The sequence below is a fragment of the Pseudopodoces humilis genome, chromosome 18 (genome assembly GCF_049639895.1).
Source record: "Pseudopodoces humilis isolate 2021_Gansu_Grassland_sample_001 chromosome 18, ASM4963989v1, whole genome shotgun sequence".
Classification (NCBI taxonomy): Eukaryota; Metazoa; Chordata; class Aves; order Passeriformes; family Paridae; genus Pseudopodoces; species Pseudopodoces humilis.
The window spans coordinates 86,147-102,574 of NC_142217.1; the positions used below are offsets into that span (position 1 = coordinate 86,147).

At 50.1% G+C, this 16,428-nt stretch overlaps 2 protein-coding genes and 1 pseudogene across 2 annotated transcripts in view; 1 reads left to right on the plus strand and 2 right to left on the minus strand.

Annotated features, from left to right (window-relative positions):
* Nucleotides 1-16,428, minus strand: part of LOC102104375 (uncharacterized) — a 268,555-nt gene that overhangs the window by 68,555 nt on the left and 183,572 nt on the right. The window contains 1 exon segment of the mRNA XM_088063819.1: nucleotides 9,403-9,881. Within this exon segment, the coding sequence (XP_087919945.1) occupies nucleotides 9,403-9,881 (479 nt within the window).
* LOC148182841 (endogenous retrovirus group K member 8 Gag polyprotein-like) lies at nucleotides 555-1,855 on the minus strand. Its single transcript, XM_088064216.1, has 2 exons — nucleotides 872-1,855; nucleotides 555-782 (listed from the first exon to the last, which is right to left on the minus strand). Exons 1-2 carry the CDS (start codon nucleotides 1,853-1,855, stop codon nucleotides 555-557), a joined length of 1,212 nt encoding a protein of 403 aa, XP_087920342.1.
* On the plus strand, nucleotides 15,191-16,285 carry LOC148182842 (uncharacterized; annotated as a pseudogene).

The window sequence follows — 16,428 nt, forward strand, 5'->3', positions numbered from 1 at the left end:
AGAGCTTCTTGTTGTTCACTGGTGACCTGTATAGGTGCTGTAGGATCAGTACCCTTTAACAAAGATCATAAGGATTGTAAAAGTTCATTAGGAATACCCACAACAGGTTTAAGCCATTGTAAATCTCCCAGCAGCCACTGAGCATCATGAACAGTATGAAGTGACATGTTTAATGACAGTTTCTGAGGGACAACATACTGCTCAGTTAAAGTCTACCCGAGATATTTCCATGGGGATGACTGCTGTATTTTCTCAGGTGCAACAACCAGTCCATTCTGAAGTAGTTGTGTTTGAATGTCTTTAACTTGTTTATCTGCAAAAGGTTGTGACTGAGCAAAAAGAATATAATCCATATAATGATAAATAATAGTTGTAGGTCACTGAACCTGTAGTGGTTGTAAAACATTATTTACATAAAGCTTAGTGGCACCAATTGTGCAATTTGTTGTCCTTTATCAATTTTGGTTGGTAGTGCCAGTGTATATGCAATGATATATATTTCACCAAAATAGTCCACATCAATTATTTCAGGTAAAATAAACAGTCTCATTAGACTAGCAGATGAACGTCCCAACACTATTGAACTCATAGCTTTTCCGTTTATTATCCATGGGAATGTTGTAGGGCTGTGATGTCAATAAATCCACAGTTACTGAGGCTGCCAGGTCCAGGCCGAGGCTCCCCGATGTGGCAGGCTGGAGGGAAGTTGCACTGATGTTCCAGCAGCTGCTATTTGTGTCGTGGCATAGCAACTTCTTACGCTGACCTTCCCGTTTCTCGATCTCCGGCGGCAAACATTATCAGTGTGGGTATTAGACCAGCACTGACTGCACAAAATAGATGGTACAGTACATTCCTTCCAAATATGTACAAGGTTGCCACAGCGAAAACATTTGAATCGGGAGGTTGGAATCCTGCCATGGTTAGTTGTAGCCGCTTGTAGGGGTGCAAGAGCTGCTAAAACTTGACTCTGATTAGATGTAGCCTGCTTTTCTAACCCTCGTCCTAGTTCTTTAATTGCCTGGACTAACATTGCCTGTGAGCCCACCGGTATATTAGACATTCTCTCTAATGCTTCCTCAATAGTCCAATTAGCATTTAGGGAATTTAAAATTGACCTGGTTGCTGGATTACAATTTTGTAAGGCACATTGTTTTAATAATGCTCCCCTCATATATTCAGGAACACCTGCTCGCTCTATAGCTGAAGCTGCTTTATCAATAAATGCTCCAAATGGCTCATCTCGCCCCTGTCTAATGCCCATATAAGATGGAATACCTCCTGGCTCCTTGATCTGATCAAACGCAGCTCGCACTAACCGCATTCCTTCTCTCAACTTATCTGGTCCCAAAATAGCTTGTGCTTCCACTTGACTATATGCTCCTAATCCCATAAGTTCTTCCAAAGTTAATCCATACAGTGGATCACCTGCCTGCCTTTGCACATTTACACTTTCTTGACAATAAGCTTGCCAGTGTGCATTAAACAACAACTGCTGATGCTGACTAAGAATTAATTTCATAATACTCTTACAATCTCCAGGCAACAAAATCTGTGTACCCCACAAATAATCAATCATCTGTCTAACCGGTTCACTGGTCACTCCAAACTGACTGACTGTAGATCGCAACTGTGATAACCATTTCCAATCTAAAGCTGTAATTTGAGCTTGTATTCCTCCCCCTTGCATCGGTGCAAAGGTTACGGGACATGCTACTTCCAATACAGCGTCTACTAATTCCTGATCTCCCTCTTGCAAAATATTCCGTGCTAACGTAGCCCATGTCTCTCTTCTTTCCCATGCAATAGTCTCACCTAACTCATGCCCTACCCCAGGGACAGATTTATTTCCCATAGGGGAGGATGGTAACGGTGCCGAAGGCTCTGTTCCAGAGTCAAGGTTAGTAGGTGAAGGAATTTGAGACGGCACAAAAGGATTAACAGCTGCAGCAGGGATCAGTGACTGCGTGGGGGGAGTCAAAATTACTATATTCATGGTGGGTGGCAATGGACACTCATTAATTCCCTCTAATAATCTATTTTTTGACATAGCTGCAGATGCCTTTGTGGCAGCTCCCTGTTCAGCCTGATACTGCAAGAGAGCATTATGAACTGTCCACCACAGTTTTCCTAATTTTTTAGCAGTTTTATCATTATTAAAAACAGCTTCCCACAATTTATCTCCAAATTTTTGCCACTCACTTAATTCATGGACTGTATGGGGATTCTGAAAACAACCCTGAGCATACCCATAAGCAAGAAGTCCAGGAAGCTCCTTGCGCAAATTAAAATCTTTAACCTGTCGCTTTTCTAAAAAGCAGGTAAATAAATCATATGCTGCTTGCCTTTCCATCTTACCGTCAGCGCTGTTGCAGCCCCTACAAGGTTTCGGCAGCACGTTACGGCAGGACTCTCCTCTGAGGTCGCCTGGGCGCGGCAACCCTACTGTGCAATCAGGACTCTCCTCCGAGGTTGCCTGGAATGCAGCACAGCCGTTGCTTTTCGCCGTCCTTGCTGCAAAGGACCCGTCCCCTGTTGCCGACTCCCTTGGCCAACTCCGACTGCTATTAAAAGTCTTTAAGGTTCCAAAGGTTCCAAAGGTCTCTAAGGTTCCAAAGGTTCCAAAGGTCTCTAAGGTCCCAAAGGTCTCTAGGGTCCCAAAAGTCCCAAAGGTCCCAAAGGTCCCAAAGGTCACTGTTGATCGGGCGCCATTTGATGAGTTTGGAGGGAGAAAATGCAGCACTCAATATGAATGATCAGCAAGTCTCGTTTATTAGTAACTCTAAAACCACTTATATAGCATCAGTAATTAGGCTCATACATAGTGCAAAAGAAAGCTCATTATTGGATATTTCATTTAAGGTCAACTCCACCTAATTCTACATTCCTGTGATCGCTCATCTATGCTGAATTCACATTCTTCTGATCACAGCATCCTGTTCTCAGTTAACAGTTATCACTAAGGCCTTCCTGAACTTTGCAACATCTCACACCAACTGTACTCTATTGTCTAACTCTTTCCCAGCTAACTGCTGCATGGGACTATGACCTTTGCTCTCTAGCCATTCCTCCACAGAGGTACTGTCAGGAGGGTGTTGTTTGTGGTCTTTGGCTGTATGTTCGACTCTTTCACATCGGTTGCAGCTTGCATTATCACTTCTTTGTCCCTGAGCTGTCCCCTGTGGAATGGGCTTGTGTGGACAGTTTATTTTCCCGTGGCCTTGTTGTCCACACTTGTAGCAATGGGGTGTGAGATTAACAGCAGCTGTAATAGAATTGGCTAACATATCCGTGTTAGGAGATCCAGTCCCAACCTTAGCACATGCTGTAATCATCTCCTCCAGAGATGGATTCTCTTGAGGTAATGCATCTATAATTTTTCTGCAGTCTTGGTTTGCATTATCTCGTGCCAGTTGTAGCATTAATTAACCCCTTGCTTCACTGTCTGTGATTTGCTTTTCCATAGCATCCTGCAAACATTCTATGAATTGCATATAGAGATCATGGGGGTTTTGTCTTCTACTTGAATAGCTTTGGGTTGGCACTGACAAGTTGGTAATTTGTGTTAGAGCTCGCATGGCTAAGTCTTTCACTTGTGTTAGAATTGCAGAGTTCAAGCACTCTGGGTTTGGGGATCTTCTGATACTGCTGAATGATATATTGTATGAACAGCCTTAGCTACTTTGCTTTCTGGGGTCCCACCACACATTCCTCCCTTTTGTTTTTCGATAATTCCTGTTAAAGTGCCATGTGCTTTTCCCACAATGGCCTGTTTTATTGTTATTTGAGGAACACCAGTGTGGTGTGTTACACTCCAGGGCTGTAGGAAATGTTTTGTTTTCTGTGAGATGTATGTTGTTTTGATGCTATGAGGGATGCTCAAAACAGCAAAGGCTGACTGCCAGTGTGCAGTGGCATCCCGACCCTTTTCTCTTGTGTGTTTTATAGCACATATTGCTGATGAGAAGGTAGCTATGGATAAGTGTAGATATTTTAAATGTCTAAATTCAGGGATGTGTGTGACATGGGTTTGACAGATTTGTAAGGCACGCAGTCCACGAGGGTTTGCTCCCATTTGCAGTGGTGCAGTGTGGCCCTGGTGTCCTGATGGGACACTTGTGGTTGGGTTCTTTTTCCCCCTTGGACTGAGACTGACGAGAGAGAGGCAGTTTTCTCTTGTTTGGACTTGGTTGTTTATTCTTCTTTTATCTCCATTACATGTATACAGGGTACAAGGAGCTACAAGCAGCTATGTGCACTAAGATAGAAAGGTGCAAAATGACTAACAAAGATCTTCTTCAAGGTTTTTTATATGTTCATTTACCCAATTAACAAATGCCAAGGAAATATTTTTTCTTAGTGACCCAATGACCCAACACCTGTGCGCTGCACTGCAGCATTCTTTATCCAATTACTTACTACTACCCAAAAACCTCTAGAAGAAGATGAAGAAGAAAGAAGGAAAGAGACAACACCCTGAATCCTCCAGCTTGTCCTCTATTTTCTAAACTAGTTTAAACTCCAAACTTTAACTTTTTCATGCAGTGACATAAAAAATCTCTCTAATCTACACACACTCCTAGTTTTTCTATTTAACAGTTGTTTTCATGGTGTTCTATGAAATCCAGTGTTTTCTTGGATGTCAGAGCCAGGTATCAGAGATAAGGGCACATTCTCAATGCCTCTGACTCCAACAATAAACTAAGTTGAATATTGTTAAGTGCTATTCCACTGTTAAATCCTGAAGTCATATGTTATAAGTTAGCTTGAATACTGTTAAGTGATTCTGCTAAATTGTGATGTTTGAAGTATAAATTAAGGAATAAGCAAAGTCCTGTTAAGTTTGAGCTCTGTTAAGCTCAAACACACACACACACACACAACACACACACACACACACACGGACAGTTCTGGGTTCATTTCTGGTTGGATTGCATGGATTTTGTTTGGTTTTGTTGTTGCTTTGTTTCCTTGCTGTGCCTGAAGTGTCCAGTCAGGAGCAGAGTGACTCTTGCCAAGGAACTTTGTGCTGCTGGTGCTTAATATTAAATCTGGTTTTTGCTGCTCCCTTGCTGGGGATTTTTTAAGTGCTCTCAAGTCCTTGTTCATGACAGGGTGAAGGAGCCCTGGCCCAGGCTCTGGCCCTGGGGGACACAGGGACACTGACAGGGGGTCCCTGTCCCCCTGTCCCAGGCCCCACAGCACTTGGGATGTCCCACAGCCATTCTGTGATGTCCCAGCCCCTCTGAGATGGCAGAACCCACGCTCTGATGTCACAGCCTTCTCTCTGACATCACACACTCTTCTCTGTGATGTCACACAGCTGCTCTGTGATGTCCCAGCCCGTTGTCTGATGTCACAGAGCTATCCTCTGCAATTGCTGTGTGACATCACAGCCCACTCTGGGATATCACAATGCACTCTGTGTCACAGCCCACTCTATGATGTCACATCACCACCATGTGACTTCACAGCCTGTTCTCGTGATATCTCAGAACCAACCAGTGATTTCACAGTCCACCCTGTGGTGCTCTGTGATGTCACAACCTGCTCTTTGGTGTCAGAATCCTCTCTGTAATGATATACATTCAACTTCTGATGTCATAGTCATGTCTCTGATGTCACAACCCACTAAGTGACATCACCCAGCCCACTCTGTGATGTCACAGCTTGCTCTGTGATGTCACAGAATCCCCTCTATTATGCCATAGCTGCTCAGTGACCTCACACAACAAACTCTGTCATGTCACAGCCCCATCTGTGACCTCACACAACCCACTCAGAGCTGTCACACAGCCCCTTTCTGACATCACAGCTGCTCTGGGGCTCCAGGACACAGCCACAGAGGTGCTGCTGTGACACAGCCCCCTCTGGCACATCCCACAGCCCCTGCCAGTGCTGAGCCCCTGGCAGCTCTGTCTGGGCCTGCTCGTGTCCCTGAGCTGCCCTGGCAGGGCCCCAGCCCTGCTGGGCTGTGCTCAGGAGCTGCTCCTGGCCAGAGCTGTCTCTCTGCAGCGCTGCCCTTGCCAGGAGCTGCCTCTGGGCCAGGAGCCCGGCCCAGCTCAGCAGCACAGACACAGCACCAGCACTTTCATCACCCTCTCGGGCCTTTGGGGCTCTTGGCATCACACTCAGTCCCTCAGAGTGTGCTCCACAAACTTCTCAAGAGCTCCAAGTCAGATGGAAACACTGAAGTTTCTTGGAGTTGAAATGAGAGACAGGAGTGAGAAAGTGTCCCCAGGTTCGAGGCAGAGCAGAAGACTGGAGGCCCTGATGGCAGCTGGGGACAAGCAAGGGAAAGGTGTCTGTGGTGCTGAGCAAAGCTGGATGTGTTTCAGGAATGCCAAGGGCCAAGGGCTGAGCCCCAGCCCCTGGCAAGGCAGATGCTGTCCCTCCCTCATTGCTCAGGGCTCTTCCCGGGGCACTGGCATGTGGGGATGTGCAATGCCAAGGGCAGCACCATGGGGCGGCCCCTGCCAGGCTGCTGAGCAGGGACAAGGAGGCAATGAGGCCCCAGGGCTGCCAGGGTCACTTGTCCCCTGCTGGCCTCAGGCCCAGGGCCAGCAGCCATGGCCAAAGGGCTGCACAAGTTGCCTCTGGCAGGGCCTTGCAGCTGCACAGCCCAGAGCCCTCAGCCTCTTCCTGCTGCTTATGTGATGAGGCCTCTGAAACCCATCCTGGGAGATTTTTGGGTCCTCTCCATGGTCTCTGAAAATGGAAACACTGGTCAAAATTATTTTCCCCCAAATCTTCCAGTGACAGAACAAGGATCAATAGCTTTAAACTGAAGAAGAGTGGATTTGGGATTGTTAGAATGAAGAAATAGTTTTCAATGACAGTGGCAAAAAGCTGTAACTGTTTTTCAAGAGAAGGGGATGCCCCATCCCAGGAATGCTCCAAGAGCAGGAGCTCTGTGCAACCTGACACAGTGAAAGCCCCTCCCCAAGGATGGAATTGCTGTTGTGTGGGTTCTCTCATGTGCTGGGTGCCCTCACAACCCTCCTGGCCAAAATGTCTGCTGAGGGCCAGCCAGGCTGCTGCAGTGGCACTGACCTCACAGCCATCACCACTGCAGCCATGTCCCCTGGGCCTGGCTCTCCCCTTTCCTCTGCCCCTGCCTTGTCTCTGCTGGCATGAAGAGTTTGTTTATTATTGTCTTGTCCCCAAGGTGCTGGGGTCAATTGCTTCCCAGCCAGGCTCCTGGAGCAGCAGTGGCTTTTCAGAGCCCAGCCAGAAATGAGCCCTGAAGCAGCAGCTCTGCAGTGCTGGCCACCAGGCCGGGGTGCCAGGGGAGCCTTCTGGCCATGCCCTGGAAGCAGCTGCTGCTGCCAAGGTGCCTTTGGTGCCTCAGGCTGTCCCTGGCACAGCTCCCAGCATGGCACTCTGCACTTGTGCCCGAGCCCTTCCCTGGGTTGGGGCTGGCCTGGGGCTTTTCCTGCAGTGGGATCTGCCCTGGCCATGGCACAGGAAAGGCAGTTCCTGCTGGAGCAGGAGGCTGTGCCTGGAATGGGCTCAAACAGCTCCAGCAAGGCCCTGTTTACTTCAAAATTGCTTCCAAGAGCACTATAGTCTAATAATTGTTATAGCTCCTCTACTCTGGAGTAAATAACTCTATTTTATGTTTACTCTGTGGTGTAAATAAATCCTCCTGTCTAATCATGATTAGAATTAATCACAGCTGTATTTATAGAAATACATCTGGTGTTCTGTTGTTAATCCGGTTGGACAAACTGCATTATGGCTCAATTTCACCTGTCCAGTATTTTACACATAAACATTTGACAACATCTGGGGCTAGGATTGGATCCTAGTGCTCCCAGTCTCCTCTCTTAGAAGGAAGTTAAAAGTCTAGGCATCCCAGGGGGGTTTGAGGATCCCTGGTGGCTGTTGGGTGTCATTTCTCCACCTCATGACTCAGCAGGAGTTTCTTCAATTAAGAAATAAAGCTTTTGCCTGAAGCTCCCACTCTGCCCATGACAGGAAGCCCTGGGAGTGTCTGTGACATCCCGGCTCTTTGGCAGCCTGGGGACTCCTGGGATGTCACCGTGGAGCCCCTGGGAGTGCCTGTGACAGACGATGCCTTTGCAGCCCAAGGTCCCCTGGGATGTCACCATGGAATTGCTGGGACTGCGTCTGACCACACGGCTCTTCAGCATCCCCAGAAACCCCTGGGAGGTCTCTGAGGAGCCCCTGTCTCTGCCTGTGATATTCCGGCTCTTGAACAGCCTGGAGAACCTTGGAATGTCCCCATGGAGCCCCTCTGAGGGCCTGTAACAAATCTGATCCTTAGTAGGCAACCATCACCAGGACCTGTTGCTAAGGTCTGTTTCTATGGCAACCATCACAGCCCCTGTTGCTATGGTCAGTCCCTTGGCAGCTCCATGGATACCCCATGCCAGGGGTGGTTGCCATGGACACCAGCTCAGGCCTGGAGCCAGAGCCCATTGCCATGGCAACCATTTGCAGTCCCATCCCCAGGCCCATGGAATCCACAGAGCCACAGAATTGGCTGAGTTGGGAGGGACCCATGGGGATCCTCCAGTCCAACTGCTGGCCCTGCACAGGACACCCCAACAATCCCAGCCTGGGCCTGGCAGCGCTGGCCAAACGCTGCTGGAGCTCAGCCAGCCCTGGAGCTGGGAGCCTTCCCTGGGGAGCCTGTTCAGTGTCCCAGCAGCCTCGGGGGAAAAACCTTTTCCTCACATCCAGCCTAAACCTGCCCGCCTCAGCTCCAGCCACTCCCTCCACTCCTGTCCCTGGGCACCAGAGGGAAGAGGTTCCCACAGCCCCCAGCCAGGGACCCGCTCCCAAGGCTGCTGTCATGGCAAGCAAGCCTGGCACCAGCTGGGATGCTCGGTTTCCATGGGCTGGGCTTCAGGAATGGCATTCCCCAATTTCCTGATCCCGCTAAAACTGCACCGCTGCTCTCCTCCCTCCCACCTTCCATGGAAAGCACAAAAGGCAAAGATCCCAGGCTGGGATAAGAACAATTTATTGAGAACAGCAACGGGATAAGGAACAACCAGACGCAGAAATAATTTTGGTAACAGAATAGATAAGAAAAACTATTACAGGGAAAACTAAACCACCACAGACTGGCTCTTCCTGGCCACGTATTTCCTCCTGCCTGGAAAGGACACCCTTCTCCTATAGTGAGAGAGAGGGAGTCCTTTTCCTGCCCCTGGCAATGACCTGAGATGGGATTGAATATAATGACAGGGCCATGGCCAGACCCTCATGTTGCTTGATCCCACATGAATATCATAACCATTGCCATGGGCAGGAAAAGGTACAGGTGTCTTCCCAGCATGGATCCCAGGACACATGGATCAACAGGTCTCTGCCCAATGTGGATTCGCCAAGGGGGGATGAAGCTGGAGCTGTGGAGAAAGCTCTTCCTGCACTTGGAGCACTCGCAGGGCTTCCCTTACCAGTGGCTCCGTTGGTGTCTGGTCAAGTTAGAGCTGACTGAGAAGCTCTTCCCACACTGGGGACACTCGTAGGGCCTCTCCCCAGTGTGGATACGTTTGTGGGTATTTAGGCTGGAGCTGTGGTTGAAGCTCTTCCCACATTCCCCACACTTGTAGGGCCTCTCCCCAGTGTGGATGCGCCGGTGGGTGACGAGGGTGGAGTTGTACTTGAAGCCCTCCCCACAGTCGGGGCAGCGGAAGGGCCTCTCCTCTGTGTGAATCCGTTGGTGCAGGAGGAGATTGGAGCTGCTCTGAAACCTCTTCCCACACACACCACACTCGTAGGGCCTCTCCCCAGTGTGGATGCGCTGGTGGATGATGAGTTGAGAGCTCCAGCTGAAGCCCTTCCCATATTGCCCACACTCATAGGCCCATTCCCCAGTGTGGATCATCTGGTGCTGGATCAGGCTATTGCTCCACCTGAAGCTCTTCCCACACTCCAAGCACTTGTAGCGCTTCTCCCCATCCTGAAGCTGCTCATGGACCACCAGCTCAGAGCCCCGGCTGGATCTCCGGCCACCTTCCCGGCACAGGGTGGGTCTTTCCTCCTCAGAGCACCCTAGGATGGGCTTGGAGCCCCTCCTCCTGTGGGATCTCTGGGGCTTTTCCTCCCCGCTGGATTCCTGCACCGTGGAGCTGCTCAAAACGGCCTCTTCCACAAGGTTCTGCTGTGGGGATTTGTCCTCCCTGGTCTCCATCCTCAGCTCCTTGTCTGGGGGAGGAAGGACAAGGAGAGGATGGGATTTGCCTCCGTGCCAGAGGGAAGGGGAAGGAGATCCCCCCAGTGCGTCCCTGGCAGGACGGTGTCGGCAGCGGGGTTGTCCTGCAGCCGGGGGCCATGCTGGGCTGGGAGATGGAGCAGGAGAGAGGGGGAAAGGGGCACTGACTTCCTCCTCACCTGCCTGGGCGTCCTGGGACATCTTCCTCTTTTTCTCAGCCTTCTTCTCCATGCAGCCAAGATGTGGGATTAGGAAATCCTGGTTTGGGAGAAAACAAAGGATGAGCATATTCAGTTTGATGGTCCCTCTGTCCATGTCCCTCTCTAGTAGTGGCTGCGTATCTGGAGGGTCTTGGTTTGAAAGGAAAGGTGTTTGCTAAGGAAGGCAGAAACCTACACTCAAATATATAAAAATGTAAGTAACAACCCCCTCCTAATTATTATAATCTTGATATCAAAGTGCTCTCAGATAAAGATATAGGAATAGAAATAATAATTCCTTACTAAAGAAATTAAAATGAAAATGCAGCAGTACAAAAACAAAAAACCAACAAAAAACCAGCTCTCTGAGAGAGTCAGAATGCAACCTGACACCTCATTGGTTAGGGTCCTGGCAGCGGTTCAATTAATTGGCGGCTGCAGTCCTCCTGGATTGACAGATGTGGTTCTGTTGAAGCAATGATCCTGTAGAAGATTGTAGCTTACCTCTGAAGTTCCAGTGCTGTAGATGGGTCTGGTCTCTCCTCTGGGAATCCAGTGGAGAAAGACTGCCTGTGGTGTTCTGATTCCCAGATTATATCCATGCAGGAATGCTTGGCTCCTCCCCCTGGGTGGAGCATCTCACAATGGGATGATGTCATTTTATCAGTCCTGCAGTGAGACTCAATGGCCCATTAACAGAAGATATCCCCCTGGAGGAAGGATGGGTGGTGGAAGAGATAAAGAGCACTGCCCCACCTGGTTTTAACAGCTGGCCCATTAACAGAAGTCATCCCCCAGTTATGAGGGATGGGTGATGAAAGAGATAAAGAAAACTGCTCTTCCAGGTTTTAACAGATGGTGATAGAATACATACTTTTGGTTACATCTTGCATTGCAACCTAAGCCATGGGGTTCATAAAAATTTTACACCACCAAAATTCGGCCCTGAAAATGCCTCCCAGGAGTTCCCCATTTCTGTTCTCTCCCTTTTGGTGTTCAGGTTTTCCCCTGTGTCCCAGCTCCTGGGGGTTACGCTTGTACTGGCGGTCCCCTGTCTACTCGGTCCCTGCCCTGCCCAGGCTGCTGGGAGTGCCAGTAATATAAAAAGTTTTCAACGTTTCCATCTCCTCACTTAGGGATGCTGGGACCCCCCAATGTCCCCCCAAGGGGCATTTTCCACTTATCTTTGGAGTTCTTCATTCTCCAAACATCCTCCCCAAAAATCCCAACCCCTCAGGATGTCTGGGCTGAGCTCCCCCTCCCCGGTCAACTGTGGGATGGGGGGTGATGATCCCACAGTTGGGGGGGCCTGTGAATTCAGGGAGTGCTTGACCTCGTGCTTCCTTCTCCTTTCTCTGATCCTCCTTTGTCCCTCCTTCAGGCTGAAGAAGCTACTCAAGGAGCCAGAAGCAAAACTCCAAGTCCCTTGGAGCTTCAATCGGCCCCACTGAGGGCAGGGACTGCCAAAGGCTCCCCAGGGACTGGTGAGAGCAGATCCTGGAGGCCAGGATTGCCGGGAGCCAAAGGCTCTGAGCAGGGAACTGCAATGCTGAGCAAGCCCTGGCTGGGTTGGAGGAAGCAGAAAGGCCAAGCCCTGAGCCCAGGCCTGGCACCGCAGGGCCTGTCCCTCACGGGTGGCTCGGGGCTTTTTGTGGGGCAGTGGGATGTGAGGGGCAGCAAGGACAAATGCCATAAACCTGTGTGACACTCCAGATCCTTATGGAACCAAGGGGCCAGTGTGACGCTGTGGGAAGTTGTGGAACCAAGGGGATCAATGTGGCACTCTTGGGCCCATGGAACCAAGGGACCAGTGGGACACTCTGGGGCCTTATGGAAACAAGAGGTCACTGTGAGCCGGCAGGGCTGTAACACCCCAGAACACTTCAATGCTGGTGGTAACCAAAGGTTCCTGTGCTTGAGTTTGGTGCACAGGAGAAACACCAACCAGATCTTCTCAACATGGACAGATGCAAAAAATATTCTTGGTAGGAAGGGACCCACAAGGACCATCAAGTCCAACTCTTAAGTGAATGGCCCACACAAGGATTGAACCCACAGCCTTGGTGATACTGTCACCATGCTCTAACAACTGAGCTAAGAGGTCAAAATGACACAAAATTTCACTAGAAAAATACAGACAATCAAGGAATTTTGGCAAAGGGTTTAATACAACATCCAACTGAACATAAAACTCTTACCATAGCATTAACTTTGCAAACTTAGCTCATTTAACCTAAAAAGTGTTAACCCTTAAGATTTTGGGTAACATTAAGATATCCAAAAATGTTCCAGGTATGTAGGATAGGAAGGAGAAGAAAAGGAGACCACAAAGACAGAAGATCTACAGAAAAACACCTCCAGGATGATCCCAGTCACTCCCACTACAATCGCAGTCACTCCCAGTATGAGCTGTTGCACCCAGTCACCCCCAGTATGGTTCCAGTAATTCCCAGATCCTCCCAGTATGATTCCAGTCATGGCCAGAGTGACTCCCTGGCACTCCCAGGATGGGCTCAGTTGCTCCCAGTCACCTCCAGCATGGTTCCAGTCACAGTTGGCCCCTTTCCAATCACTCCTATTATGATCCCAGCTAGTTCCAGTAGGATCCCAGTATGACCCCAGCTAGTTCCAGTAGGATCCCAGTATGACCCCAGCATTGGCACAGCTGCTCCCAGGATTATCCAGTGTGGTTCCAGTTGTTCCCATTTACCTGCACTGTGGTTTCAGTCTCCCCCGGTCTATCCCAGTTGCTCCTAGTCACTCCTCACGTGCTTCCAGCCTGATCCCAGTTGCTCCCAGCCACTCCCAGTCACCCTGAGTGCAGTCCCAGTTGCTGCCAGTGTGGTCCCAGTCTTGCCCAGCATGGCCCAACTGCTCCCACTGTGATCCCAGTAGGATGCCAGGTGCCCTCAGCATTGTTCCAGTTGTTCCCTGTTCCTCTCGGTGTGATCACAGTTGCACCCAGTTGCCCCCAGTATAGTCCCAATCCCTCTCCAGATGATCCCAGCTGCTCCAAGCATGGTCCCAGTCATGCCCAATTGCCCCCCGTGCAGACCCAGTCACTCCCAGTTGTTCCCAGTTATCCCCAGCGTGGGGTCCCAGTTGTCGCCAGCACAGTTCCCATTGTTCCCAGTGTGTTTCCAGTCATCCCCAGTATGGTTACAGACACTCCCAGTATACCCCAGCTGCCCTCAGCATGCCCATAGCCATTCCCAGACACTCCTAGTAATCCCAGTTAGGTGCTTGTTATCCCTGTATGATCTCAGGCCCAGTATATCCCAGTCAAGCTGGGATTTACTCCCTGAATTCACAGCCACCCCCCATCCGTGGGATCATCACCCCCCATCCCACAGGTGACCAAGGAGGGGGAGCTTTGCCCAGATATCCTGGGGGGGTTCTGGGTTGGGTTTTTGGGGGTGATGATTAGAGCATGAAGAATTCCAAAGCTAAGTGGAAAATGCCCCTTGGAGGGACATTGGGGGTTCCCAGTGGCAGCTGCTGGCAGAGGCAGCCTGGAGGAACAGAGCCCTGTGTCCGCCAGGATCCCAAAGTGGGGAGCCCAGAGAGGGGGAGCGCCACAATTTGCAGGACCCTCAACAGCCTGGAGAGGGGCAGGGGGGTCTCCATGGACTCCCTGCACCCCCAGGAAGCGAATAAGGGGAGCGGGGATCCTGGGACCCCAAAAACTTTCAGTATCCCTAAGTGGGGAGATGGAAACAAAGGAAAATTTCAGATTCCTGGCACTCCCAGCAGCCTGGGTAGGGCATGGATTGAGTAGATGGGGGACCCCCAGTACAAGCGGGACCCCCAGCAGCTGGGACAGGGGGTAAACCCTGAACACCAAAAGGGAGAGAACAGAGATAGGGAAATCCTGGGTGGCCTTCTTAGGGCTGAATTTTTGTGGTGTAAAATTTTTATGAACCCCATGGCTTAGTTTGCAATGCAAGATGTAACCAAAAGTATGTATTCTATCACCATCTGTTAAAAACTAGTGGAGCAGTTTTCATTATCTCCTTCATGATCCATCCCTCATAACTGGGGGATATCCTCTGTTAATGGGCCAGCTGTTAAAACCAGGTGGGGCAGTGCTCTTTATCTCTTCCACCACCCATCCTTCCTCCAGGGGGATATCTTCTGGTAATGGGCCATTGAGTCTCACTGCAGGACTGATAAAATGACATCATCCCATTGTGAGATGCTCCACCCAGGGGGAGGAGCCAAGCATTCCTGTATGGATATAATCAAGGAATCAGAACACCACAGGCAGTTTTTCTCCACTGGATTCCCAGCGGAGAGACCAGACCCATTACAGCACCAGAACTTCAGAGGTAAGCTACAATGTTCTACAGAATCATTGCTTCAACAGAAGCACATCTGTCACTCCAGGAGGACTGCAGCCACCATTTAATCAGACTGCTTCTAACACCCTAACCAACGGGGTGTAAGGTTGTATACTGACTCTCTCAGAGTGTTGTTTTTTTGTTGTTTTTTTTCTTTTGTACTGCTGAATTTTCATTTTTCTTCCTTTAGAAAAGAACTATTATTCATATTCCTATATCTTTATCTGAGATCACTTTGATATCAAGATTATAATAATTTGGATGGGGTTGTTGATTACATTTATATCAATTTCAATGGGGGTTTCTGCCTTCCTTAGCAAACACCTTTCCTTTCAAACCAAGACCCCCCAGATACCCAGCGACTTCTAGAGAGGGACTTGGACAGAGGGACCTTCAAACTCAACGTGCTCATTCCTTGTTTTCTGCCAAACCAGGATTTCCCCATCCCAAACTTTGGCTGGATGGATGAGAAGACTGCAAGGAAGAGGAAGATGCCCCAGAACACCCAGGCAGGTGAGGAAGAAGTCAGTGCCCCTTTCCCCCTCTCTCCTGCGTCCTGCCAGGGACGCACGGGGGGATCTCCTTCCCTCTGGCACGGAGGCAAATCCCATCCTCTCCTTGTCCTTCCTCCCCCAGACAAGAAGCTAAGGATGGAGACCAGGGAGGACAAATCCCCACGGCAGAACCCCATGGAAGAGGCCCTTCTGAGCAGCACCATGGTGCAGGAATCCAGCGGGGAGGAAAATCCCCAGAGATCCCGGAGGAGGAGGGGCTCCAAGCCCAGCCCAGGGTGCTCTGAGGAAGAAAGACCCACCCTGTGCCGGGAAGGTGGACGGAGATCCAGCCGGGGCTCTGAGCTGGTGGTCCATGAGCAGCTTCAGGATGGGGAGAAGCCCTACAAGTGCTTGGAGTGTGGGAAGAGCTTCAGCCACAGCAACAGCCTGATCTGCCACCAGATGATCCACACTGGGGAATGGGCCTACGAGTGTGGTGAATGTGGGAAGGGCTTCAGCTTCAGCTCCCAACTCATCATCCACCAGCGCATCCACACTGGGGAGAGGCCCTATGAGTGTGGTGAGTGTGGGAAGAGGTTTCAGAGCAGCTCCAATCTCCTCCTGGACCAGCGGATTCACACGGATGAGAGGCCCTTCCTCTGCCCTGACTGTGGGGAGGGCTTCAAGCACAACTCCCACCTCATCAGGCACCAGCGCATCCACACTGGGGAGAGGCCCTATGAGTGTGGGGAATGTGGGAAGAGCTTCTCAGACAGGTCCAACTTAAATTCCCACAAACGTATCCACACTGGGGAGAGGCCATACGAGTGTCCCCAGTGTGGGAAGAGCTTCTCAGTCAGCTCTAACTTGACCAGACACCAACGGAGCCACTGGTAAGGGAAGCCCTGCGAGTGCTCCAAGTGCAGGAAGAGCATTGTGCACTGCTCCAGCTTCATCCACCCTTGGAGAATCCACATTGGGCAGAGACCTGGTGATCCATGTTCGCTGGGATCCATGCTGGGAAGACATCCGTACCTTTTCCTGCCCATGGCAATAACATGATATGAGATCAAAGAACATGAGAATCAGACCATGTCCCTGCCATTATATTCAATCCCATCTCAGGTCTTTGCCAGGGGCATAAAAAGGACTCCCCCCTCTCTCACTATAGGAGAAGGGTGTCCTTTCCTGGCAAGAGGAAATAC

What these genes read in the sequence shown, in the direction of transcription:
- LOC148182841 (XM_088064216.1), bottom strand. Translation starts at nt 1,855, where the DNA reads ATGGGAAATAAATCTGTCCCTGGGGTAGGGCATGAGTTAGGTGAGACT. An exon ending in GTTTTCGCTGTGGCAACCTT is followed by an intron (nt 783 to 871) that starts GTACATATTTGG and finishes TTGCCGCCGGAG; the next exon opens with ATCGAGAAACGGGAAGGTCA.